The sequence below is a fragment of the Carlito syrichta genome, unplaced genomic scaffold (genome assembly GCF_000164805.1).
Source record: "Carlito syrichta isolate Samal-C Ts95f unplaced genomic scaffold, Tarsius_syrichta-2.0.1 Scaffold309193, whole genome shotgun sequence".
Taxonomy (NCBI): domain Eukaryota; kingdom Metazoa; phylum Chordata; class Mammalia; order Primates; family Tarsiidae; genus Carlito; species Carlito syrichta.
In genome coordinates this window covers 1,181-28,917 of record NW_007253289.1, presented here as the reverse complement: position 1 = coordinate 28,917, position 27,737 = coordinate 1,181, and the positions used below count along the sequence as shown (strand labels likewise).

Below are 27,737 nucleotides of genomic sequence, written 5' to 3'. Positions count from 1 at the left end.
ATGAGCATTCTGGATTTGGGAAATTTACCTGCATAGCAACTGTGTCTGACTGCACCTGGGCACATTGATTGTGTTCATAGATATTTGCACAAGGATGGGATAAACCATGGAAACTACTCCCTACAGGGGCTGGAGAAGGAAACATAAAATATCCTATCTAGTTCCATCACTCAGGAAATAGCAGAGCTATGGATAAGGCATGGAGTTAATTTTCCAGTGTGTCCCACTGACAGCCACCATACCTTGACTTCCTTGGACTCTTGGCTCTTGCGGTGGTTTCAGAACATCATCGGGATGTGGGAAACAGAGTCCGTGGAAAGGCCCCAAATCAAAGCACTCATGCAACAGCTGCAAGTTCACACTTGAGCACAGGCTCATGAACCCAACAGCTACACCTTCCACCTGAAACAACGAAAACACTTCATTACTCTACTAGAATTCAAATGATCCTCATCATGAAACTTCTATGAGCCCTCAGCACGTGGTCTGTTGGTGATTTGGCAGACATTTTGAGATATTTTAGGGAGAAAGAAGTGTCTTCCTTAAATACATACAATATGCTCAAAATATGTCCAATGAGTAATGACCGTGGACACTTCCAGAGGGACATAAGTAACTTAGGGAAGCTGCCAGAGAGTTCTTGAGGTGAAACTACTAGAACGTAATACCTGCCTTCTTTGCCCAGATCATGCACTGGCTGCCCCATATACTCTGCCATTTGGTGTCTTTTTTTTTGTCTTATTCCATCACAAGCCCAGCCCTCCTGTCCCCTCCACCATGCTCAGTCCTCAGTAAGACAGGTCATTGTTCCAATGTCCATCTGATAGGCCCCCAATTCAGAGAAAGTTCATGGTCACTAGCTCCTTTCAGGTAGAAATGCCTCCATTTTCCTTGAAGTCATGTATGTGTTGGTTGAATGACGTGATAGGAAGGAGATGTAGGGAGAGGTTTGGTGGGAATTGTTCAAGTGAAGTAGATGAGTCAGGCGGGCTGGCTCAGTAGAGGATCTGATTTGCAAGCCTCCCAGCATCCAAACAGATACTTACCATGGGCTCTGTTATTTTAAGCCTTAGATGAGAAATGCATAAGCAGGAAGATGAGTAACTAGCTGACCTGGATCTATTATTGGTACCAAAATATTATAAATTAACAACAGTTTTTAATTCCATCATATTCCACTCTGAGATGACCAGCTGAAACTCCTCATTATATTATCCCTTCAATAATTCTGAATTTCATCCATTCTTCTCTGAAAGGAAAGCACTTAAAATGTAAAAAGAGAGGTAAAATAAGTAATTCTTTAAATTTCACATAAATATGTGTCTGTAGTTCCGCCTACTTGGAAGGCTGAGTTGGAAGGATTGCTTGAGCCCAGTAGGTCGAGGCTGCGGTGGCTGTGAGCGTTCCACTGCACTCCAGCCTAGGCAACAGAGTGAGACTCCAACTCAAAAAATACTAATAACAATAATAATAAATTTCACATAAATAATTCCTGTTGATTATTAAGTAGATTTTAAGCAAATTGGAGTTGACTGGTTAGACTCTGACAGCTCTTATTAGAAATTTCCATTTACTGGGACGGTAGTGTTCAGATTTTATGTCTGAGATAACCATTCCATTCAGAAAGTAGAACAACTTGGCTGACCACAGTGGCTCTAGCCAGGGCGAGAGGATAACTTAAGGCTAGGAGTTTGACACCGTCCTGGGCAACAAAAGGAGACCCCCAGTTCTAAAAAAAAAAGTAAACAATTAGCCAGGTGCAGTGGCACACACCTGTAGTCCCAGCTATTCAGAGTCTGAGGCAAGAGGATCACTTGAGCTTAGAAACTCAAGTTTATAGTGAAATATGATCATGCCACTATACTCCAGCCTGAGTGACAGAGTGAGATCCTGCAAGAAAAAAAAAAGGAAAAAAAAAAAAAGCAGATGAACTCACCAACCACAGGCATCCCTATTCCCAAGAGTGCAACATCTTTCCATAAACACCCAATCAAAGGGAATGGTTACTGCTGTAACCTCCCAAAATAGATAATCAAGCTATAAGAATGAACAGTCCTTTATATAACACCGAAAAAAGATACGTATTGACTACTGTTTGTTCTCAAATATGTTTTCCAATTAAAAACCATTTGTTCTCAGATATGTTTAGAAATAAAAGTGAGCCACCCTTTATTTTCTTCTTACTGCTGAAATACAAGGGGAAATTTTAAAGTATAATTTTCCATGCATATCCCTTGCTTTACAGGTCCCCTAAAATGACACTTGCTGTAAAAGGCCAGATTTACACAGCTGTTTTATAAAGCCATTGCCACTTTAATAAAAGTCCAAAATAAACATTTTAATTTTTTTCCCAAATAACAAGCGATTATTTGTCTTGTTTGCACTTGTGAACAAAGGCTGGGTAGCCGCAGTTGTCTGGCTTCTCTGTAATTTTAGGCCCAAGACTCAGCAGACGCTGATTAACCAATCCATCTACCATATGTGCAGAAAGAGACGGCCAGCCTCACTCTCGGCAGGGAAAATTGGCATCCATCTTGGTTCACATGGAGATGTCCTTCTAATCTACACCCGCACTGGCGCAACGAAATTTCGATGGCCTGAAATACCTTTTGCTGGCTTCGCAGAAAGCTGCATGTGCATGATAAGAATGTATTATTTATAAGACTGCTGTTAGTAATGAGCTATTACACTAATGGCTCATTGTGTTTGGAATTTGATTTCAAATGGCATGGATCACACATTCTGATGAAAATGAGAAAAACATGTTTTGCCATTAGGAACAAAGATTTAACGTTCTCCGATTCTACAACCTGTTATATTCCCATCATTCATCCAGGGTTGTAACAATTTACAAAAGTTCACAATTATAGACTACAACAGAGAAGGACATACTGTGGAAGTGTCTGCTTTTTCCTTTGCATTTCTTCCAAATAACTGATTTGAGAAACACTGTCCTTAAATATGAAATGCATCTTTGTGTATGTGTGTGTTTTCTGAAAAAATATATGGATTTAACAGACTTTTAAACTTGGTGTGACAAAAAGACATTGATTGCTGGCTGTTACTTATCTTCCAGGTGACAGAAGTACTCTCTACCACAAAAGTGTCTTAGATTATCTTATACTAGAGGACATAACGAAGAGTTTTGTTATTGTTGTTGCTTGTCCTGTGAGGACTGACATGATGATATGTAAGGTTAAGATTACTAAAAAACCATACATACAGTGGGCTTATCTTCCCAAACAGGTCCGTTTAGCACTATGTGTGTACATGATCGTGTATGTGCTCATCCCAAAAGCCTACCCATCCCCTCTAGGTGACAATGTTCCACAGTGAGGGTTTTGCCCTTATTGTGACCACTACTGGCTTTGACCCTCTCCTCCTGATGCCAAGTACATGGCTGACCTGGCAGCCTCTCCCTGCCTCCAGGTCCGTGGTGCTGACTCGGACCACTGCTGCCCACATCCTGAATGGTGCCAAAGTAGACACTCTGCCCATCTGTCTCCAGGAGCCGCCCTTGGCCTCCAACTGCCCTACCCTGAAATCTCGGCTTGGAATAAACACCAGATGTCAAGGTAAGCCAGGATACAACTATGACAAGGATCCACAACAACAGGATAACTCAGAACTCCTCCAAAGTAGCTATCAAGCCAAAGAAAAGCCTCAAAACTAAAGTCCTTTGCCTAGTAAGTGTTTCTCTCAGGGCCCAGCATGGCTCTCAGGCGTCTACACACATGGCCTGTACCTGCCACAACTGGTTTGGGAAGAGACAGACTCCATGTACTTATTCTATTATCTCTGGTCATGATGGTTCCCTTAAATCAGGCCTTTCTAACCTGCGGCCCACGGCAGCCCCACAAAATCTGTTAACACCATGTATTTCTTAGCATCTATTTTCTTCGTGACCTCATATGTAGTTCCATTTTTGAAATTCACAATTATGCCTTATTCATGACATTGCTTTTTGGCAGTACATGTATTTGTGAACAGCTGTTTTCAATGATGAAGCACACAAAGAACAAAATTCAAACAAAGAACAAAATTCAAACAAACATTTCTGATGAGCACCTTGAGAACTCATTGAGAATTGTGACCACTTCCATGAAACCAGACACTGATAGATTGATTAGTTTTACAAAAAGAAAGTCAGAATTCCCACTAGTTTTATGTTGTTCTTATTTGTATAAACTTTGTAATTAAAAATACCAAAAAAAAATCTTATTTGTATATACACCAACTTTATGTGTGGTCCCTGACAATTCTTCTTTAGTTGATGAGGCCCAGGGAAGCCAAAATGTTGGACACCTCTGTGTTAAAGTATGGTGTGCCTATAAATGCCTAATCAGTATTCAGGGCAGGGGGCAGGAAGCCAATTTCTGTGATGCAAATACTCTCATCACAGCCATTTCAAGCAACCAGCGTGATGTCACTGAACATGACATGGGAAGAGATAGGCTGAAGCAGGCCAGTATTTTATTACATTCACTACACAGAGACCACAGAAACAAAAAACCTCAAGAGTATAGAGCATGGTAAAATAATTGAAAGTGATGAATTTCGAGTATTTATTAACTTTGTTTTAATATAATTTATTACACTGTAAGTTTATATAATTTAATTTTTAATAAAGGCTATGTTTAACAAGCAGCTTGCAAAGTTCCTGAGGACTTAACAATTAGCCCCTGAGAGCCAGAGCTAGCTGCCTGCTGCTCACCGCTGCTGAAAGGGCCCCCAGGGAGGAGGCAGGAGGTGAGTGTTGATCTTAAGCCTCAGAAGGCTTCAGACACCAGACATGACTTGGTGCAAACTAGAGGTCCCCTCCCAGATCTAGGCTCACAGGTCTCATTTCTGCCCTTCCATTTTAATATCGAGGTCCAAGACCAGGCACAGTGGCTCACACCTGTAATCCCAGCACTTGGGGAGGCTCAGGTGGGGGATTACTTGAGTCAAAAGGTAGAGAGCAGCTTGGGCAACATAGCAAGACCTAATCTCTACAAAAATCAAAAAATTACCTGTAGCCCCAGCTACTTGGGAGGCTGAGGCAAAAGGACCACCTGGGCCCAGGAGGTCAAGGCTGCAGTGAGCTGTACTGCAGCCACTGTACTCCAGCCCGAGCAACAGAGTGAGACCCTGACTCAAAAAAAAAAAAGATCGAGGTGCAGGGACACGAAACCTCTGATACCCAAGGCAGCACAGCCTCTTGGGGGTGATCATCTTCTGCATCTCCCGAGACCCCAGAGGGTCCTTGCAGGGCTGGGACTGCAGTTGTCAGCTGTGGTTTTGCTCTGATATTGACACACACTGGACGTGAGAGACACGTGGCCAGAGACAGAAGGAACATGGGGGAAGCGGTCACTGCAACTTCTCCAAGGCACTGACCCAAGTGTTCCAGGGTGAGACTAGCACCTGGAACCAGAGAATGAAGAGTCGCCCAACATCAAAGAACTGACTGAATGAGTGGGTACAGTTTGGTCATTAAAATTCTTTTGGGATATGTATGCACTATTCTACTTCTCAGTAGTTTTCGTCTGGTTGTGTAAAGACATCGCTTTTCCAAATGGTGCTTCTGGGCCCACATGCTTCCCAAACCTTCCTTTCATCAATGGCCTGAAGCTAATGGCCAAGTGAGAAAACGGGAAAGTGAGTCCTTAAAGGACGATGCCAAAACCTAAATGTAAAGGTAAAATAAAACGAAAAACCCTTCCATACAGGATCTCAGAATCTAATTTTTAGGGCCAGTTCTCACTTTCAGAAACTAATGCCTATATCTCTAAATTCATCTCATTCTTCGCCAGATGTGTTTCACCATCATGTAGATAAGTGTTTCACCATCTGGACTGCACACTGGAATCATTTGGGGAGTTTGGATTGTGTTTATTGGCCTGTTGCACCTCTACCATAAGGTTTTTGAATTGTTATAATTCATCTATCATAAATAACCCTTTAAGAAATACAAATGGGGACCCCAAAATACAGAATTTATTTATTAAAAAATGTGTATTTATTCTTACATGTTTAAAGTTTAGTCACCTTCAAAGTACTCTCTGTTTGAAGTAATACACCTTTCAAGACACTTTTTCCACTGCTCAAAACAGTTTCTAAACTCATTGATTTTGATGCCTTTTTTTGTTTTGCCTCTTCCACATGGACAAAACATTTCCCTTTGTGGATGTTTTTCATCCAGAGAAACAAAAATGAAGTCACTCGGGGAGTGATTGGGTGAATAGGGAGGGTGAGGCATGGGGGTCGTGCCATTTTTGGTCAAAAACTGCTGAACAAAGCCGGGCTCGGTGGCTCAGCCTGTAATCCCGTGCCTTTGGGAGGCTGAGGTGAGTGGATTGACTGAGCCCGTGAGTTCGAGACCCGCCTGGGCTGTGAGACCTCATCTCTACAATAAATCAAAAAATCAGCCGGGCGTGGTAGCGCACACCTGTAGTTCCGGCTACTCGGAAGGCTGAGGCGGAAGGATCGCTGGAGCCCAGCAGGTCGAGGCTGCGGTGCCCGGGAGCGGCCACTGCACTCCAGTCTGGGCAACAGAGTGAGACTTCAACTCAAAAAAACCCAACAACTGCTGAACACTCAGCATGGTGTGGGCAGGTAAGCTTGTAAATCACCCATCATGATATGGGCAAACGTGTTGAAAGAATCTCCAAAAAAAAATTCGCTGAAGCCAAAAGCAGCCTCTCGCAACAACAGTAATTGGCAAACGGATGCCAGTGGGTTCCTAGAACACTTATCTTGCAGGGGAAACCTGTACTACAAGGGGCCCACCCTTCAAAAGATAATTTCATTTTTTGTGGGTCCTCCCTCATATACAATTCTGTAGCTTTCAGTGTATTCACAAAGTTGTGCACCCCTATCACTACTATCTAATTCCTGCAAAGAAATCCCATATACATTAGCCACTTCCCATTTTCCTCCCCCATCAGCTACTAATCTACTTTCTGTCTCTGTGGACTTGCCTATTCTAGACTTTCCTGTCAATGTGACCGTACAATATGTATCTTTATGCCTGACTTCTTTTCCTTAGCATATTGTTTTCAAGGTTCCAACATGCTATAGCCTGTATCAGTGAGTGCTTCCATCTCTTTTATTTCCCAATAATATTCCATTGTATGGATATACCACATTTGTTTATCCATCCATCAGTAGATGGGCATAAAGTGGGCTGTTTCCACTTTTTGTATGTTATGAATAATGCAGCTGTGGACATCTATGTACAAATCTTTGTGTGGACATGTGTTTTCAACTCCAGGCATGGAATTACTGGGCCAAATGGTAACTCTGTATTTAACTTTTGAAGGATATGTCAGACTTTTCCAAAATGGCTGCATCATTTTATAATCCCACCAGCAATGAGGGTTCCATTTCTCCACATCTTTGCCAATGTTTGCTATTGTCCTTCTTTTTTATTATAACCATGCTAATTGAGGTAAAGTGGTATCTCACTATGGTTTTGATTTGCATTTCCTTAATGACTAATGGCGTTTAACATTTTTTCATTTGTTTATTGGAATTTGTATATATATATATTTTTTTAAAGGAATATCTGTTTGAAGCCTTTGCCCACATTTTATTTGGACTATTTGTTTTTTTATTGTCACAAGAGTTCTTCATATATTCTAGATTCAAGTCCCTTGGCATGGAATGGATAGTCTAAAAGCCTCCCAGGTGATTCTCATATGCCAAGTTAAAGAACCCCTGATGTAGAACAGAGCCTCAAACCGCTCGTGTTATCCAAATAAGAGAACTTTGGACTCTTAAGTTTAAAGTAATATTCTTTAAACAGCTCTTAAGTTTTAGCAAATGATGAGAAATGAATACCATATGAAGAATGATGAACTAGTGGGTGTAGGTTCTGTCTTTTGGACCCAATCAGCTGGGTCTTCTGACTTTTTCAGAAAAGCTAGAAATTCCAATTGTTATATACACTTTCCTAATTTGTATGTTAGCCACTAATTCAACAAAATTTAATCACATACAACCTGAATCAAATCACAAGGAAACACTGAAAAAATCCAAACTGAGAAACAGTCAGTCATTTTAAAATAACTGACCTATACGCTTCAAAAATGTCATCATCATGGAAGGATAAAGAGAGCCTGGGAAGTTGTTCTGGATTTAAAGAGACTGAAGAGGCAGGGCACCTAAATGCAATGAATGATCTGAACATACTTCTGCCATAAAGGATGTTATCAGGACTGTCAGTAAAATCTGAATAAGGTCTATAGATTAGATAGTAGGATTGTAGAAATTGTAATTTTTGACTGCAGTTGTGTAAGAGAACATCCTTGATTTTCAGGAAACAAACACTGAAGTATTTAGAGGTAAAGAAGCATTATGTCTGCAACTTACTCTCAAATGGTCAGAATATATACATGGATAGCAGATCAATTACAGTGAGTAAGAGAAAGAGAAAGCAAATGGGGTAAAATGTTAACATTTAGAGAATCTGTGTACTTATAAACTTTCTATAAGTGTGAAACTATGTCAAGACAAAAAGTTAAAAATGTAGTCACTTTCCAAGTTGAACAAAATCCATCTGACTGGCAGAATGCTGGTTTGTGACTCCTGAAGTCTGGGATCTGGGAACCCTTACAAATCCCCCCTTAAACACCTCTGGGGGATCTTTTCCTTACTCCCTAGTTCTAACCCCTAACTCCAGGGATAAAGCAAGGAATCTGCAGCAGCCTGGGCATCTGGAAGGACCTCACCAAAGAAATGCAGAGCCAGTAACACTGAGGAGGGAGGGAGGTGATGCCACAGCACAGAAGCTGGCCTAGCATACATCTGGGAGAATAGAGGAGAGGAGATGGCAACTCTAGAGTACTCAGCAAAGCCAAGAGCAACATGCCCTTCTCTCACTAAGTGCATCCCCAGGTGGATTAGTCACCAACCTCACACACGACAGCATGATTCTCTTTGTCTTGGGCCTCTATTAGTTCAGCCAGGAAGTATTCACCATAAATTTCCTTCAGAATTGTGTCATAGCGTGCAAATATCGGCATGAGATCGTCGTGATCTTCCACCCTGTTTAACGGAAAAACTTAAGTTCAGTATTCATTCATTCATTTGTTCCTTCAGTGGAACACCTGCCACATGCCAGACCCTGTGCTAGGTGCCAGGGATACAGCAACACTCTCACGAAATGAGCTGACATTCTAATAGGAGAAACAGACAATTAAAATGTTAACACATTTAGATAGTGTTCGAGCATTTCAAATAGTGACATGTGCTTTGGGATGGAGAGTGAGAGGGTCAGGGGGTCAGAGTCAAGGTCCCTCTGAGCAGAGGGACATCTGAGCTGAAACCTGAATGAAGAGAAGGGGAGGAACCTAAAGGGAGAACATTCCAGGCAGCAGGAACACAACTGGCATGTCTGGATATGGGGTGTAGGGCAGCATTTGTCATGGACCAAAAGACAGGAAACTGGGAGCAGCATTGCTGAAGGGTGTCACCAAAAGCAGCATATTGATGAAAGGATTGCATATTTTAAAAAACCAAGTTTCTGCTCTGTAAAACTCAGAGCTAAGGAGACAGGTAGTCAACAGCCCACAGCACAAGGAAGAGGAAGAACAAACACAAAAGATGACAACTGGGGGACCATCACCATGACTCCCCAGGTTGAATTTTACTGTTAACCTCTTGTCAACACTCTCTGGAAGGAGACACAGCAGAGGGCCCTTATCCAGGCAACCAGATTTTCTTTTTTTTTACTATCAACCTGGTTCTGATATCACCACCACCAGTCTCATTTCTTCACACCAGGGTATCAGCAGAAATCTCTAGTGATGAAGCTAAAACAAGGAGCCAGAAACAAACACCAACTGTTTTTAGGATGGATATGACAGTACTCCTGATGCATAGTCATTTTTCAAGCTATTTCAGCCTTGCACAATTTTTAAAAAGGAGTCCTTGACCACTTGTCCATCTCTTCCTGTGCGCATGTGATCACTCTGAGCAATGGTCACTTGTGGTCGGATGCAAAGACTCCACCATGAGCACACCTCCACTTCATGCCCCCCTCTCCCCAGTGATTCTTCCCTCCCAAGCTCCCTTTCCAGGAACCCACTGATAGGGTCGTCACTGAATACATATTCAGTTCTGGTGTTAATTTCTTATGACCAAGGTGTGGCATCTGCCAACCAAAAAACATGTTCTTTGGAAACACAGGAACTCTGTAGCAGTTCTGTAGCATGCAACCCAACAGCGACAGCCAATGTGAGTCAGGCCCTTATCTAGTGCCAGGACCTTGCTGAGAATCCATATACCCTGACAGCACTGCAGGGTGCAATCACCAAGCCCAAAGAGGCACTTCTGGGAAGTCTGAACCCACAATCCAGGCTGGTGGCTCCATAGCCCTGTACTCAGCCTTCTGACTCTACTGACTAAGAAGCCAGCAAAGTCACTTCAGCACTAAACCATGATGTTCTCATCTACAAAAGGGGTGGGGGGAAGTATAGCCGTGAGCACACAAAGCAGTGATATAAGTGACACACTAAAGCCTACTCTCTGGTGCACAGTAGGCCCTCAACAAGCCTTCGATCTCCACGTGAGCCCTTAGAACCTTAGCTGAAAGTACCAAGAATGTTCCACTGCCTTCCAGAAACAGCTCACTTCCCTACTTAACCTGCCAAAATGGTGTTGCTAATGGGAGGTGGCTATTCTCTATAAAAAGAAAAGAAAAGAAAAGAAAAAAGATTCTGGGAGAGAATAGCCAACAAATCAATTTTCAAACATTTTGCCAGAAATAAAAAGTTGTGTTTTATTTTTGTTGTAGTTACATTTATTAACAGACATTTTAAATATGGGGAAATATATTAAAAAGTAGGCAAACAGCATGAATAGACACTTCTCAAAGGAAGACATACAAACAGCCAATAGACTTGAAAAAAATGCTCAGCAATACTAATAATCAAAGAAATGCATATCAAAACTACAATGAGACACCATCTCACACCAGTCAGGATGACTATAATTACAAAGTCAGAAAACAATAGGTGTTGGTGAGGCTGCAGCAAAAAGAGACTGGATGTATACTATCCATGAGAATGGAAGCTAGTGCAACCTCTGTGGAAAGCAGTTTGGACAGTGTGGTACTGGCATAATGATAAATACATAGAACAATGGAGCAGAACAGAGAGCACAGAAAGAGTCTGGGCAACTTGGCAAGACCTCATCTCTACAATAAGTCAAAAATTAGCCGGGCGTGGTAGCGCACGCCTGTAGTTCCAGCTACTTGGAAGGCTGAGGCGGAAGGATCGCCGGAGCCCAGCAGGCCGAGGCTGCAGTGGCCGGGAGTGGCCACTGCACTCCAGTCTGGGTGACAGAGTGAGATTCCAACTAAAAAAAAAAAAAGAAAGAGCCCTTCATGTATATGATCAATTTATTTTCAACAAGAGTGCCAAGACCTTTCAATGTGGGACTGTAGTTTCTAGAAATCGTGTTGGGATATTGGATGTCCACATGTAAAAGACTGAAGTTGAATTCCCCTGTATACCATTACAGAAATTAACTCAAATGGATCAAAGACTTAAATGTAAAGGCTTAGAAAACATAGGAGAAAACCTTCATGACTTTGGATTTAAAAATTGTTGGGTTTTGGTTTTTTTTGGTATAACACTAAAAACACTGGCAACAACCAAAAAAGTAGAAATATTGGACTTCATCTAAATTAAAAACTTGTATGCATCAAAAATCACTACCACGACAGTGAAAAAACACACAGAATGAGAGAGAATATTTACAAATCATATCTGATAAGGGATTAATGTCCAGAAAACAAAGAACTCCTATTTAAAAAAAAAAAAAAAAAAAGCCCGACAAAAAATGGGCAAAGGACTTGAATAGATATTTCTCCAAAGAAGATAGACAAAAGGCCAATAAGCGCATGAAAAGATACTCAACATCACTAATCATTAGGGAAATATCAGTGAAAATCACAAGGAGATACAATGTTATACCCGCTGGGATGGTGACTATCAAAAAAAAAGGAAAATAATAAGTGCTGGAGAGACTGTGGAGAAATTGGACCTCTTGTACATAGTTGGTAGGAGGGTAAAATGGTGCAGTCACTGGGAAACAGCTTGGCAGTTCCTCAGAAAATTAAACATAGAATTTCCATGTGATCCATCAATTCTACTCCTAGGTATACACCCAAAAGAAGTGACAGCAGGGACTCAAACAGATACACACACACCAGTGTTCACAGTAGCAATAGTCAATGGTAGAAACAACCCAAGTGCCCATTAACAGAAGAACAGATAAGCACATTTTGTATATATACGCACAGTGGAACATTATTCAGCCATACAAGGGATGAAATTCTGATAGATGCTACAACATGGATGAACCTTAAAAACCTTATGCTAAATGAAATAGGTCGACAGAAAAGAACAAATACTGTGCTTGTGTGATTGTACTGTATGATTCCACTTACATAAAATATCTACAACGGGCAAATTTATAGATACAGTAAATACAAGGAGGGAGCAAAAAACCCCTGGAATTATTTTTTGGAGGGCAGGCCTCTTGTAGTACAGGCTTACCCCATTAGGTAAGTGTTCTAGGAACCCATCAGCATCAATGTACCACCTAACATTGTTGTGAGAGGCTGCATTCACTTTCAGTGAATTTTTTCTTTTGGAGATTCTTTCAACAATTTTGCCCATTTCATGATGGGTGATTTATGAGCACACCTGCCCACAATGCATTGAGTATTCAGCAGTTTTTGACCAAAAACAGCATGACCCCCATGCCCCACCCTCCCTATTCACCCCATCTCACCCCAAACAACTTTTTTTTGTTTGTTTTCCCAGATGAAAAAAGTCCACCAAGAGAAACATTTTGCTGATGTGGAAGAGGTGAAATGAAAAATGGAGAAGCATTCAAAGGAATCAAAATTGACAAGTTCAAAAACAGTTTTGTGGAAAAAGATCTTGATAGGTTTATTGCATCAAACAGAGAATATGTTGAAGGTGACTGAAGTTTAAACATGTAAAAATAAATACTTTTTTTATAAATTAGTTAAAAAAAGAAAGCAGTTTGGAGATTTCTCAAAGAACTAAAAATAGAGTTACCATTCAACCCAGCAGTTCTACTTCTGGGAATATACCCAAAGGAACATAAATCATTCTACCAAAAAGACACCTGTACTTGTTTGTTTATTGCAGCACTATTCACAATAGCAAAAACGTGGAACCAACCCAGATGCCTGTCAATAGTGATCTGGATAAAGAAATGTAGTACATATATAAAATGGAATACTATGCAGCCATAAAGAAGAATGAAATCATGTCCTTCACAACAACATGTATGTAGCTGGAGACCATCATTCTAAGTAAATTATCAAAGAAACAAAAAACTGAATACTGCATGTTCTCACTCATAAGTGGCCACTGAGCACTGGGAACCACACAAGCACAAAAATGGGAACAAACAACCAACATTGGGCACTACTAAAAGAGGAAGGGGAGGGAGGGCAAGGGATATTTAAAAACCACCCATTGGGTACCACGCTCACTACTGGGGGGAGGACTTATCAGAAGCCCAAGCCTCGCCTTCATGCAATATACTTATGTAACAAATTCTCACACGGACTCCATGATTCTAAAATTTAAAAAATAAATAAAAAAGAATCAATCACTAAATAATGAGAAAATAATTCAATATCCCAATCAGTTAAAAAGAATCAATATAGCAATCACACAGAGAACTCCATAATCAACTATGTACCACAGGCTTTAAATTTATATGATGGACACAAAAATACTACTCCATGGTTATAAAATACAGGAATAAAGGTTCAGAGGACTCAGGGCCCTAAGCCTTCCCATGAGCCCTCTGCAGCTCATTAACAAAGTTACCCATAATCATACCTCAATATGAATTCTTCCGGGAAAAAGAAGAAGAAAACATCCAAATCTTAGAATTTGAAAGAGGCTCCTCCTTAAGCCTTTCCTCAAAATGGATAAAGAAGGACTTGTTCTGCTAAATGCATTCCTTGGGGTAATTGATAATTTATGACCTTGCATCAGCCCGAGTGCTGATGATCAAGTATGACATCAGCCTCACATAGTCTCAAATGGCATGTGACAAAGTCCAGCCCTACAGAAACAAAACACCCCAGCTAAGGGAAACAATTCATGCAGTAAAATGTTCAAATGTGAGTATTCTGAGGCAATGAGCACTGCCTTCGAAGTCAGGATGCAAAAACAGCCATGTCCTGCTGTGAATGTGGCACCTTGGTGAGACCTTATCTCTACAATAAATCAAAAAATTAGCCGGGTGCGGTAGCACGCGCCTGTAGTTCCGGGATCTACGGGAAGATCCTGGAAGGTTGAGGTGGAAGGATCGCCAGAACCCAGCAGGTCGAGGTTGCGGTGGCCAGGAGCGGCCACTGCACTCCAGTCTGGGCGACAGAGTGAGACTCCAACTCAAAAAAAAAAGTGGCACCACAATGCCACGCACCCAGTATGGACATGCCACACAGCAGTGCAGAGGTGATGATCGTGCAAGGGTCATCATTCATCACAAAGTGCAAGAGAAATAGCACGAATCTCTGAGCAAGAAGCAACGTTCCTTTATGTCTTCTATTCAGAATGTGGCTTGGAGGGGGTGGTGAGGTGCTTGTTAATGCAATAGTTATAGAATGTTTTATTTTATTTTGTTTGGAGGGGAAAATGTCCATCTCAAGTGACTCATGTATCTCCCAAGCACCCACATGCCCATCAGACTCTGAAAACTATGCCAGATAAAGATGGAGGTGACTCCAAACCTTCAGGAAATCAACAGCCTCTCACTGTCAACTCGCTTGGGGGTGGGTGTCTTCTAGACCCAGGAGACGTAAAGCTAAGAATGATATGGTAGCTCTCGCAGGCTTCCTGGAAGGAGGGGAGAAGATAGGACAATTGCACTCATCACTTCCCCTGCCTCAGTTAACCAGGCTTTCCAGGAGCACGCGATGCCCAGGACTCTACAGAACTCTTCCCAGCAGTCTGCAGGGTCTCTGGGTGACATGTGGATCCTAAGATTGCTTCTCACCTCAGCACCCTGTCTGCTCTGCTATTCAGTCCCAATCCTAGAGCAAGGTCTGCAGGCCAGCTCCCCTCAAGTCAGAGATGCGCGTGTCATTTCCCTGCCAGCAGAGACACCATCGTGAGCTCACAGATGGAACACTCACATGCAGGACTGTCACGACAGCAGCAGCAGCAGCAGCAGCAGGCCACTTTTGCATTCAGAACGTTGGCAAAGCCTCCTGTGTCCTGTCTGACGGTATTTTCCATATCCCGAGAGGATTTGCATTTCATTAGCCAGAATTAAAAATGCACAGTTGAAAAAGTAATTGTTATCACTTCAAAGGCCATAAATATATTTCTTCAACCTGTGTGTGTGTGTGTGTGTGTGTGTGTGTGTGTGTGTATTTTAAGAAATCTACAAATGAAGAAAAAATTCACAGGGAATCCAATTTAGTGGTCTTGCTAAAGAAAGCAGGGTGTTCTGGTTAAACAACCTTTTACCATGAACAGTCTTAGTGTGGGGTAGGAGAACCCACAGCGGGCACCAAATTTCTCCATTCAGATGTGTAAAACAAAGCGCTTTTTTCTCTCCAAGATCTCTTGTGACCTCTAGTGGTCTAGGAAAATCCATTACATCAAAAACACATACAGCATTTCACTGTAGAAATTCAAAATGGGTTTTAGAGTCATTTAGATTTTCTGGTTCTTAGAAATGTCATGGTTTTTAAAATTATGACAAGTTTTAAGCCTCAATTTTCCACGGTTTTTTTGTTTTGTTTTGTTTTTTGAGTTGGAGTCTCACTCTGTCACTGAGGCTGGAATACAGTGGCATGCTCATGGCCACGGCATGCTCATGGCCACTGCATGCACACAGTCACTGCAGCCTCGACCTGCTGGGTTCAGACGTCCTTCTGCCTCAGCTTTCCAAGTAGCTGGAACCACAGGCATGTGCTACCATGCCTGGCTAACTTTCTGATTTATTGTAGAGACGAAGTCTCACCAAATTGCCCAGGCTAGTCTCAAACCCCTGGATTCAGGCAATTATCTCACCTCTGCCTCCCAAAGTGCTAGAATTACAGATGTGAGCCACTGTGCTGGTGCTCCATGTTCTTTGAATAGCATCAAGGCATCTGCAAGGCCAGCTAGAGGCCCTGCCATTTCTACCACTAGGATCATGGCACACCATGGCTCAGATGGATTGTTAACCAAACTCTGTTTACTGGGTCACTTACCAGGACTCAAAGAGATCACTGATGAAATTCTGTCATTGCTCCACCCTTCTTTTTGAATCCTTCATGATATTCATAACTTAAACATCAAAATGTTCATGCCTATGAAATTGCTTAGAAATCAAGTCTAGAAGGATTTCTAAGAAGCATGAGACTATCAAATGCTTCATAAATACAATTGTCTCAAGAAGTGTAAAGTTAGTATGAAAACTTCTGATCTTATGCTTTAAATAACTAATTTTTCTTTCATCTATTTCATAAAGCATTTAATCAGTCATTGTAATCTGCACAAAAGCAGTAGTACTCTATTAAGAAAAACTTTCATTATTTTATAACAGTCTGAAAACATAATATCCTTTGCTTAGCTGAGTCTTCCCCCACCCCTAAGAGGATTCAAAAAGGTAGGTTTTCCCTTGAAAGAATATACCAATAGTTTCTAAGTCCAAGAATATATCAAATCTACCACCAATGATTAATTGAGCTCATTGTATATTTTAAAGGTGTGTCCAGAAGCACTTATGCTTTATTTCAGAAACATACAGAACAGTAACTTCATTAATTAACATCTAAGTAGAGGAGCAAATTACAGCATAATTTTCCACATCAAAGAAACAGGAGAGGGGATTACAGTGTTAATTTGTTGGTTCTGAATGTGTCGCTAGCTAATAGCTGAAGGATAGTTACATCCCCAAACCCTTCACTGGTTTAGTGTCTTAAGAATTGTGTTTTTCACCATCAATCATCAGTACAAGTAACTGCTGATGAAATAGATGTCCAAGGACACACAGGGGAAGTAAGGGAAATGAAGCAACCTATGGAGGCACATGGCCACGCCCATGTGACATCCGAAAAGTCATTTTTCCAGAGTTGTTAAGAAGGAAGTCCACAAAAGTGCTTTTCCAGATACATGAGTTTCTGTACCTGTGAGTATCAAAACTCTCATCTGAACAGCTTGGATGGAGTGCTTTCAAAAATGTGTCACACTTCTCCTCCTGCAAGCAAGGGCTCTGACTGCTATGCTGTCACCATTTCCAAGAGTTCACTGCTGTCCACTTGTCTTTTCATAAACGTCCCTTCCTTGTTTCTAAGTACCCATGGCCATCTCTTTGCCATCAGGACTACATTCCTCTTGTGGCTTTCTTCTTTCAGACTTTCTGTCGGTACACAGTCAGAGGCTGTCTGAGCAAGGGTAAGGATCCAGAAGATTTATGGGCCTTGTTCACTTTAGTCCATAGCACTAAAGTTTTTAGGAGAAAAAAAGGAGAGGTGGAAAGGAAAACAAAGAGGGAGGGAGATCACATCAGAGTCACTCACTTCCAAGTGCCTACTAGAAGCCAGGCACTAGGCTAGGCACATCCTCCCTGTCCTCTCCTGTACCTATAGCCTGCATGACAAGTGAGGTATCAGTGAGCAAAGTAACAAAAACATCACCTGACTAAAAAGTGAAAGAAATAAGTAATTTTTGGATGGGCTGCTTCTGTACATGTCATTTTCAGTATTGGATTTATATACAAGTTGTCTATTACAATAATGTCTTGCTGATGATCTATGCTGGAAGCATTTAATTCTTACCTGCCTTAAGAAAATAATAATTCCTAAGATATAAATTAGGCATACTGGCTAAATGTTAAGAAAACAACTTTTGGAAATGTACCTGTGTCACCCATAACTAACTCCTACCCACACCTGACCCAATCCCTCCCCAGATAATTGTTTAAATTGCAGACACATGTTTAATCATCCAGCAGGATAATTTCTTAACTGGAAATGACTTTAAATTCAAGTATTTTATTCATTTAAAATGGAACTTGAAAAATGGCACTCAAGTCCACACATATTTTAATAAAACAACAAAATACTGCTTTGGCCTAACAGATTAGAAACAATTTTAATACTTGAAAACACCCAGCCGTGGGTACAAATAAAAGAACTGTATTGGTTGGAACATAAGTTGATATGATATTTTGGTTGAATAATTTGGTAGAATCTATTTTAAAACCTTAGTATTTACAAACACCTGGATATTTCTTATCCCAAATTCCATTTCTAGATATCTATACTACAGAAAAACCATAGTATGAGTACTTGATGATATATGTGCAAGGCTATTTACCACAGTATTATTTGTTTCAGAAACTTAAATTTTTTAAATAAGGAATAGCCAAATAAATTATATGAGAGTCAGATGATGGTCAAGCCATCATGGACCAGGAAGCCATTAAAAAGAATAAAAATTGGTCTGTAAAGATGATCGATGATAAGATGCTATATTAGGTGAAAAACACCATTAACAGAACACATAATCATAAATATACATACATATTTAGAGAGTAAGTGCTATGTGCATACTATACTTGCGTATGTGTGTCATTACATATTATAATAGAATAAAAGAATGAGTGATTTTTACTTTCAAAAGTTTTGTGATTTGAGAATGTAATTCATTTTAATAACTAAACCCATCTCACAAAATAATTAGTAAATGGCAGGGAAAAAATTGAGAGATTTTAAAATGTAATGAAGATTAAAGTATAACAACTATCAGCCTACTTTCAAGAGCCTAAATAATTAATTTATGAAGATTTCTCATAATATAATTTTAAAACTGCCTACTTGTAAATACTTTCAAGTAAAATTTCATAAAAGAATGTAATTTTCTGAAGGGCAGGAGAACCTATTTGCAGACACTAACAAGAGAAACTTCATAAATCAGGAATAAAGATATGAAAGGTGTGAGAGAACCAATTAAAAATGTTATTTCACTCACAAAATTCCTTTTCTTCAGAATGCCTTTGGCTTGCATTAGTATTTGTTTCATGAGCAAAAGGACTTTATAAAGAGAGGATTATAATGCACTTAGCTATTAATAAAAGAAAGTAATGAAAGATAGTTTTCTATGAGGAATTTTTTTCTCTTATCCAAAACTAGGTAGATACTTTATATCTGAAGTGACTCTACTTCTCGGTAAACATTTTTTAGACATGCTACCAGGCTCTCAGAATACAAATCACATATTCTCCATGGACAGTAAACATGGAATCCTGTTACACTATCTGCATATTGACCCACATCTGCAGGTAAGCTCTGGCCTCCCTCTCTCCATTTTCCTTCATGACCACACTTCTATAAAGAGCGGTAGTGACTCCCTTGCCTTACTTCCTTACTTCCCATTTATTCAGTCCCACTGCAATTCCATCTCCACTGTTCAGCTCTGCCCTTCAAGGAGGGATAAGACCAGACATCAAACCAAGTGGCCAGAAGTAGGACACTGGTTACTGAGTGGCCCTGGTTGGCACAGAGGAGGCAAAGGGATGAGCTTGAGAGAAAACTGACGGTCAGAACCTGGGGAAGGCAGAGTCCAGAACCATGAGAACAAGAAAAAAAGAGGAGAGAAGCACATCAGGCTGGGGGCTGGGGGAGAGGCCAGTGTCCAAGCAGGCAGTCACACTCCCTCAGACCAAAGTTCATCTGATCTTTCTTTAATAGACATAGAAGTATCCAAGTTATCTATTTTTTCTTAAATAAATTTTGGTGATTGTGTTTCCCAAGGAGTTGGCCCATTTTATCTAAATTGTTGGATTTATTGACATTGAGTTATTTGTAGTTTTCCCTTATTAGTCTTTAAATGTCTATAGGATCTGTAGTGATATCACCTTTTATACATCTCATCTGTGCCTTTTTAAATCACCAAATCCAATGGCTTCTTTTTGTGCTCAAGTGATTTGATTTCCCTGCATTTTCCCCCACTTTATGAGTCTTTGACTTCTTTTACATTCTCTCCCTTTCTTTCAGTTTTCTTTTTATTAATAGCTCGTTTACATATTTCAGAGTTCTGCCTTGGTTCTCTGCTTTTTCTCTTAAAAATCTCCCCCTTGACAAGACAATCTCCCTCGTTTTCATGATCTCTCCACTTACTTACCTACTGACAACTCACAAATGGGTTTTTCCAGCCTCTCTTCTCCTTTGATTTCTAACTCTCCTGTCCACCACTTAAACCTATTATTTTACTTTTAGTTAATAAAACGAGCGTTCTCCCTAAACTTGAAAGCCCTGAGTTACCATTAACTAATTCTCATCCTTCAACTTCTCTATTCAACTGGTAACCAAATGCTACTTTCCCTCAAAGCATCTCCCTGTGTCAATGCACCTGTCCTGATTATTTCCCCACCTGAATCTCTGTGACCTGTCACTGTCATTCATCCAGCTGGTATCATTTCTTGGCCAGACTATTCTGTGCTTCTCTCCTGTAGGTCTATGAACTAGAGGAAAACCAGAGTTATCTTATAAATATGCAGCCCATGTCCTGCCCTTCCTCTTCAGCAATTCCTGCTGGCTCCAGGATAAAGCCTTTGCATTCCAGGTTTGCCTTTGCTACCCGGTTTTCTGCTTTTCTTCACCACACCTGGAACAGCAGTCACACTCTCCTACCTGCCTGTTAACGGTCATTCCAGGGGCTTTCCTGCCTCCTTTACTTTGCCCATGCTGCCTCTCTGGCTGAATTCTGACTCAAGCTTCTAGGTAACATTCAGAGACCACCTTCTCTGTGAAACCGTTCTTCTTTTAAAATGTTTTTTCTTTGATGATAATAGCATATAGTGAAGTACACAGACCTTAAGTATGCAGTCTGATAAATCTGGGCAGTACACCCCATTAATATGCAGAGTGTTGCCACCACCCCAGAATTCCACCTTGGCTCTCCTCAGTCCCCCTTCCTCCTGTCACAGGTAACCACTGATCTGATTCTTATCTTCACAGACGAGGGTTTTTTTCATTTTTTACATCATAAGCGTGGAATCAACAGTACTGTATATAGTTTTTGTTTCTATATCTGCCTTCTGAGATTGATTCATGCTCTTGTTAGATAAGTAGCTCATTCCATTGAATAGCTGAGCAGTATCCACCACACGAACGTACCTCAGTTTGTAAGTGTAAACAACATTTACTCATAGATGGATGTGAGAGGGTTTTTGGAAGGGAGAGGCTGTAATGAAGCTGTTTTCATCTCTCTCTGTGCTTCCTTCTTCTATGCTACACACATTACAGTAATGTGGTTGGGTGTCTCTACCCTCACTTAATAAGTCTCATTGCAATAGTAATATTTAATATTTCTTGGGCATTTACATGTGGCAGGAAGTATGCTAAGTGCTTGACTTTCATGAGCTCATAGACAACCACAACAGTTCCACACTGTAGACAACATGCTTACCCCCGCTGGCAGAGAGGAAACTGAGCACTGCACAGGCCAAGTTACTGTTGTAAGGAGCAGAACCAAGATCACAATCTAGATCTATCTGATGCCAGCATTGCAAACTCTTAACAACGATGCCCTCATACTACATGCCCAGGCATGACTAGGTTCTAGTTTTAAAAAACTTAAATTCAATAAGTTTCTAAAGAAATTCAGCATTCATCAAACATGACAACGGTTGATCTGAAAAGATGCAACATATTCTTCACTGATAAACCAAGCAACTACCCTTGTGAAGTGATTTCATTTCGTATGCTTATTTCACAACAGCCACTCTACTTTGTTCACATTATTGTGCGTCAAAACAGGCAAGGCTCAGCTGGGCAGTCCTCGCTGGGGTCTCTCATGTAGCTGCACTGCAGATATACGAGTGCTTGCCTGGGCGGGATATCCATGATGGCTCACTCAATGTCTCCCAGCCCTGTCAACATGTAGCCTCTCCAAATTTCTTAAACATAGCTAACTTCCTCCAGAGCAAGTGTCCTGTATCCCGAAAGAACCAGGAAGAAGCTTCCCAGTATGGTAAGTCCCAGAGCATCCCTTCAGCCATGCTCTACCAGCCAAAGCAGTCACAATCCATCCAGCTTCACACAGAGAAGATGCAGACCTCACACTTGAAGACAGGAGTGACAAGGTCACATCATAGGGGAGCCTGTAGGGTGGGAGATGGTGTGGCGCCCATCTTTGGAAAACAGTCAGCCACAGCCACCTCCTGAACATTGATGGATTTGGGGCACATCATGTGAAGCACTTGATAGTAAAGACCTTCAGCTTGGGAAACTCCTCTTTGGGGTCAATAGTATCCTCATTCACTCAATGTTAGGTGGGTTTCTTAAGGGAAATTGAATAGGCAGATTCATTTTAAAGTTCATTTTATTTGAAAGTGTGGGACCAAGGAGTGCATGTTTTCAGAAACCTCTAAATAGTAAAAGTATAACTTTATGGCCATTTAGAACCAAATCAGATAGTCTTGAGTATCATCCAATAGTCTTGTAAACTGTCATCAACAGGAACTATAAACACTCCAAATGAATTATGAGTATTATAAAACAAACTTAACCCAAGCTATAATCACTTAGCATTGGCCATTTAAAGACTTTTGTTAAGGTGACCTTCCCAGTGAAACTGAGGTGACAGAAGGTATGACTCCAACTGTACCTGGCCTTCCGAATGTGCAGCTGAGGGTAGTGGTTGTGCCTGTGGCATACGTACACCGCAAAGTCCTCATCATACGTCAGACATGGAACATTCCCCACTTGGTCAAAAACAGTTATGAGAGTTGAGCCTAAATCACAAGACAAAGAAACATGTTTTTATTTCATCAAGGAATAACTCTGGGACTTCAGAGTAAAATGCAGTTTCTGTTCTAAATTGGTGCTGGGCACGGTGGCTCATGCCTATAATCCTAGTACTTAGGGAGGCCGAGAGCAGGAGCCTAGGAGTTCAGGACCAGCCCAAACAGACATAAAACCTTGTCTCTGCAAAAAATCAAAAAATTATCCAGGCATGGTGATGCATGCCTATAGTCCCAGCCACTCAGGGAGGCCGAGGGCAGGAGCCTAGGAGTTCAAGACCAGCCCATCATAGACATAAAACCTTGTCTCTATAAAAAATCAAAAAATTAGCCAGGCATGGTGATGCACACCCATAGTCCCAGTCACTCAGGATCCCCTGAACCCAGGAAGTTGAAGCTGCAGTGAGCCATGATCATGCCACTGTACTCCAGCCTGAGCAACAGAGTGAGAGACTCTGACTCAAAAAAAATATGTTTTAATTGTTATAATCAAATCTGCACATGCACATTGAGGACCTAGAGACCATTCTTATTTCCCATTCCCCAAAGCATTCTTCTAGTGTGAATATCCTGGTGGCCCACTGTGGATAGCAGGTGGCTGAGAGGCCTTACCTAGGCTCATGTAGGACGGAACTATGAGAAATATGAAGTGCAGTTCCGGCACTGTCTGAAACACAGTTCTGGCAAGGAAAAGAGGGTGGACAGGGTGTTAGTGACAAAGCACTCCCACTAGCTGGCATTCTATGGAGACAGATGCTATCAATAAAAAAACGAGGTATCCTAAACTCCACACGGATGCCTTCACCGCCCCCCCCCCCCACAAGGGCAAGAACAACTCCAGGGCAATTTCTTTTCCTTCTCTACTTTTCCTAGGATTCCAAAGGAGTCCTTTTCTATCTGTCCCATGGAGATAGAGAGAATAAAGGGGGCCATGTTCATATGGCACACCAGATTTCTGCTGATATTAACCTTTGACCTGGCATCTGGACAGTCTGGTGTGACGTTACAAAGTGACTTGAAAGATGAGGCTGCCACCCCCAAATGTCTGTGCAGGCTGTCAGAGACACATCACCATGACTCAGTGGCCCTGCTGATCATGTTTCAACGCATCTTATTATTCAGGATGCTTCTGCTGTCTGTCATGTTAATGAACATTTCTAAGATAAGACAGAGGAAAACTGCCTCAGAAACAACCACACTTACCTCTTCTCCTCCCCCCACTAAATCCATTTCTTTCAGTGATGCCACTACCTGTTTGCCTCAGATGGCAGAAGTTAAAGACATATGTGGAATGGAGAGTACATTCAGGGGATTATTGTTTGCAGAAATATTATTGCTGCTCAAAGTCAATACTTCAATGTAGCCACAAATTACAAGGAAATTAAACAACCTCAAGAATTTCATGTCATTTTAAAGACACTTTAAAACTATCCACATGATCTCTTTCCCATTCACCATTGGCAAGGCCACATCCACTCACCGAATAATCTCTCTGCAACAGCCCACGGAATACTCATCCACAGCCACAAAGAGGTGCATGAACAACGTGTTCAGAGGCTGCAAAAGAACAGAGAACATGGATTAAAGGCTGAGTTAGTACTCAGGCTAGGTTGGAGCAGGCTGGGAGGAGGACTTCAGGTGGCCACAGACCCAGAGTATGCGGCCTTTGGGGTTGCTGTTTTACGTCTAAGTGATGAGACATTCAGGCAGCATCTGAGCTGTCTCATTGACTCTGTTTGCTGCCTTCTGTCCTCCTAGCTCAGAATTATTCGAGGAACAGGGACCCTCACAGATAAGTCTGGAGCGCCCACCCTTCCCCCTGCCCTCACGAATGAGCTGTAGGCAGGGAAGGGCCTCCAGGGGAGTGAAATCGATTATTAACTCAGTGGTCTTGTCCTTGGGGGTGTCTCTGCCAAGTGAAAGACAATCACCCTTTCCCGGGGCTCTTGAGTCAACAGCTGCTGCTCTATTCATGTGACATGAGGGAAAGACTCTCTTATGAATTTGAAGGATGGAAGGCAGATGCCACGTTATGAATCCAATGGCTTGTTTTGTTCAACATTCCCAGAGTCAGAATCAAATATTACTCTTGGGATACAGAAAACCTGGAAGCTGAGACTCACACTAGCAAGATTCAAACATGACTTTCAGGTTAAATCTCCCAAGTTTTTAAAGAGCTTTGTCCCATGTTTCTGAAGACTTGTTAAGTAGCCTAAATAATGAAAAGTTGTTCTATATATCCACACATTGGTCAGCTCAACTCGGGACCCCTGTGTTTATGAGTAAATCTTTAAATTCTAGAAGCAGTGCACATGTGGGGTGGCCAGTGAGGAGAGCATCTGCAACTAGAGCAGGACAGCAGAAGCACTGCCTGTTTCTTGTTTTCTCAGTGGTTTTCTAGGCCTTGGATGACCAGCTGCACATTCGTGTGCTGGTCTCCCCTCCTGTTGGGTGGTATATGACTCAGAAGCACTTGGAAGGAATTGCACTGTGTATAAAAGGGCAAGAGAAAAACAATGAGTTTGATTCACAACCTTGAAAACTCCCAAACAGCAAATAACACAAAGTCCAGATAACAAGAATAATGATACAACTTTAAGCACTTCCTGTGTATTAACTCATTTAATCTAAATAGGACTAGCCTTCAGAGCACATGGCTTATTACTTGCTTGCTTTGGGTCCCAAATTCTCTCTTTCATTAGAAAGATTACAATTCAAGATGTATACTTTAACTTTAAGATAAAAGTAATTACTTAGTTGCAAGTACCCCTGGGATAGGTAATACATTAGGCCTTAAGGCTCTGTACTGGTGCTGCCCCATAGAAAACTAATGCAAGTGACAAATGTAATTTTAAATTTTCTTTTTTAAAAATTTTTTTTCATGTTAAGAAAGGACAGAGATAAACAGGTGAAATTAATTTTTAATATGCTTTGTTTAGCCTACTATATTCAAATTATCATTTTAATAAGTAATCAATCATTTTAATAAGTAAACATTATTAATGAGATATTTTTTCCTACTAAATATTTGAAATCTGGTATACATTTTATACTTACAGCACATCTCAATTTTGGCTATCTACATTTCAAATTCTCACTAGTTATCTGGTGGCTACCATATTGGACAGCCCACCTCTATACTGGCATAGGAAATAGATTAAAAAGAAACAATCCTACAAGAACAAGGAAAGAAACAAAAGGGAAAGAGTTTATACATAATAGTGTCATTCATAGTTTTCAAAAAGGTAAAATCATAACCCTAATGCAAATATAAAATGAACACTAATCAGAGATTATTCAACTTCAACTCATCTATTAATAAGGCAACTAGTGAGATGATAAAAACAATTGTAAGCTAGGCACAGTGATTCACACCTGTAATCCCAGCACTTTGGGAGGCAGAGGCAAGAGGGTTGCCTGAGCCCAGAGGTTTGGGCTAATCAAAAAATTAGCTGGGTGTGGTGGCACGTGCCTGTGGTTCCTGGTACTTGGAAGGCTGAGGTGGAAGGATCGCTGGAGCCCAGCAAGTCGAGGCTGTGGTGGCCGTGAGTGTGCCTCTATACTCCAGCCCGGGCAAAAGAGGGAGACTCCAACTCAAAAACAAAAACAAAAACAAAACAACCAATTCTTTGTATTGAAGAGCTGGATACTTCATGTAATTTAATAAGGAATGTAAGAATAAGATAGTGGGTCAGATACAAAATAGTTAACATCTTACAGGGCCATAAACCATAGCCTTCAATGTTAGCTCTTTTACCAGACAGGAATTATTTATATCCAAATGGACAAAAATCTGTTAGGTAATTGGTGTCCCTACATAACCGTAAAACAGCCCAGTCAAATAGAAAGTCAATCAAAGGGACAAGCATTGGACTGAGTTCGGGATCGTTTTTCTGACAATGATACTTGGGTGTGCAGGGTGGTAGGGGCAGGAAAGAGAACAGCAGGCGAGGGGATGGCTGTGTGTCACTGAAGAAATGCTGAAGAATTTCATTAGGAGTGCATTTCATGGGTGTGTATGTGTGTGCGTGTGTTGCATGTGTGTATATGCATGTGTGTGTATGCACATGGGGGATGAATTTTCTCATGCACTTATCTCACATTTTCTCTTTATCTGACATCAGGGCTCTGGAAATGTGCTGGTGAATTCCACCAACAGGCAAGAGTGCTGCCCAGAGTCTCAGTCTCTGGCTCTCCATAGAAACTGGGGCCTATCCTTGGCCTGGCTCTGGCAAGCCACATCAGGGCAAGTACTTGGCACCAGGTACCCTGGGAGCCACTAACCTAGAGTCTGTGAGCTGACAGGCTGTCATGTGCCTACAGTCAGAAGACAGCAAATGAACCAAGGTCCACAAGGACACTTTGAAAATCATAAAGTATAACATAAGTCTGAGGCTCTATTGTCATTTTTACAAGTGCCAATGTGTAGATGACAGGGGCCCTCCCAGCATATCAAAGACCTCGGACACCGACACCCGGAGAGTAGTATGAGAACTGGGAAGCACAAGTCTGAGGCTTCCACCCATTCCTGTTCCCAACCCCAGTGTGCCCAGCAGGACCGAGGACTCCCAGCGGCCGGCTAGCTTGGCCACCCACTACCCTTTCTAGTCCCTCTGACCTTGCTCTCAACCCTCCTGTTCTCCCCACCAGCTAACTTCACTTTTAACTGTCAAGATGTCATATACATTCTGTGTAAGTTTGGACAGCTCAGTCCAAAACCTGGAAAGACATGATTGCAAATTCATAACTTCCCTTCAAAATTTCATCTGTTCTATCAAGCATTGCAATGAATCCTTACTGTGCACGGGATATCACTGTCGAGCTCCCTGAACAATGGTATCCAGTCATCCTGCTTGGCAACATTCCAGTTGGGATAGTCCAGGAAAGTGGCTTGTGCCATAATCTCTTCCTTGTCATTGTAGAGGGTAATGGCAAGGTTTGCTTTTTCC

The 27,737-nt window shown here is 41.3% G+C and overlaps 1 protein-coding gene across 1 annotated transcript; it reads right to left on the bottom strand.

Annotated features, from left to right (window-relative positions):
- Positions 1 to 186: 186 nt before the first annotated feature.
- On the bottom strand, positions 187 to 27,737 carry LOC103269317 (cilia- and flagella-associated protein 61-like; the record flags this gene model as incomplete). The annotated part of the gene is made up of 6 exons (XM_008066894.1): positions 187 to 402; positions 8,898 to 9,030; positions 22,653 to 22,779; positions 23,401 to 23,468; positions 24,269 to 24,345; positions 27,587 to 27,737. Coding segments are annotated over 6 exons (772 nt in total), but the record flags the coding sequence as incomplete, so codon positions are not given.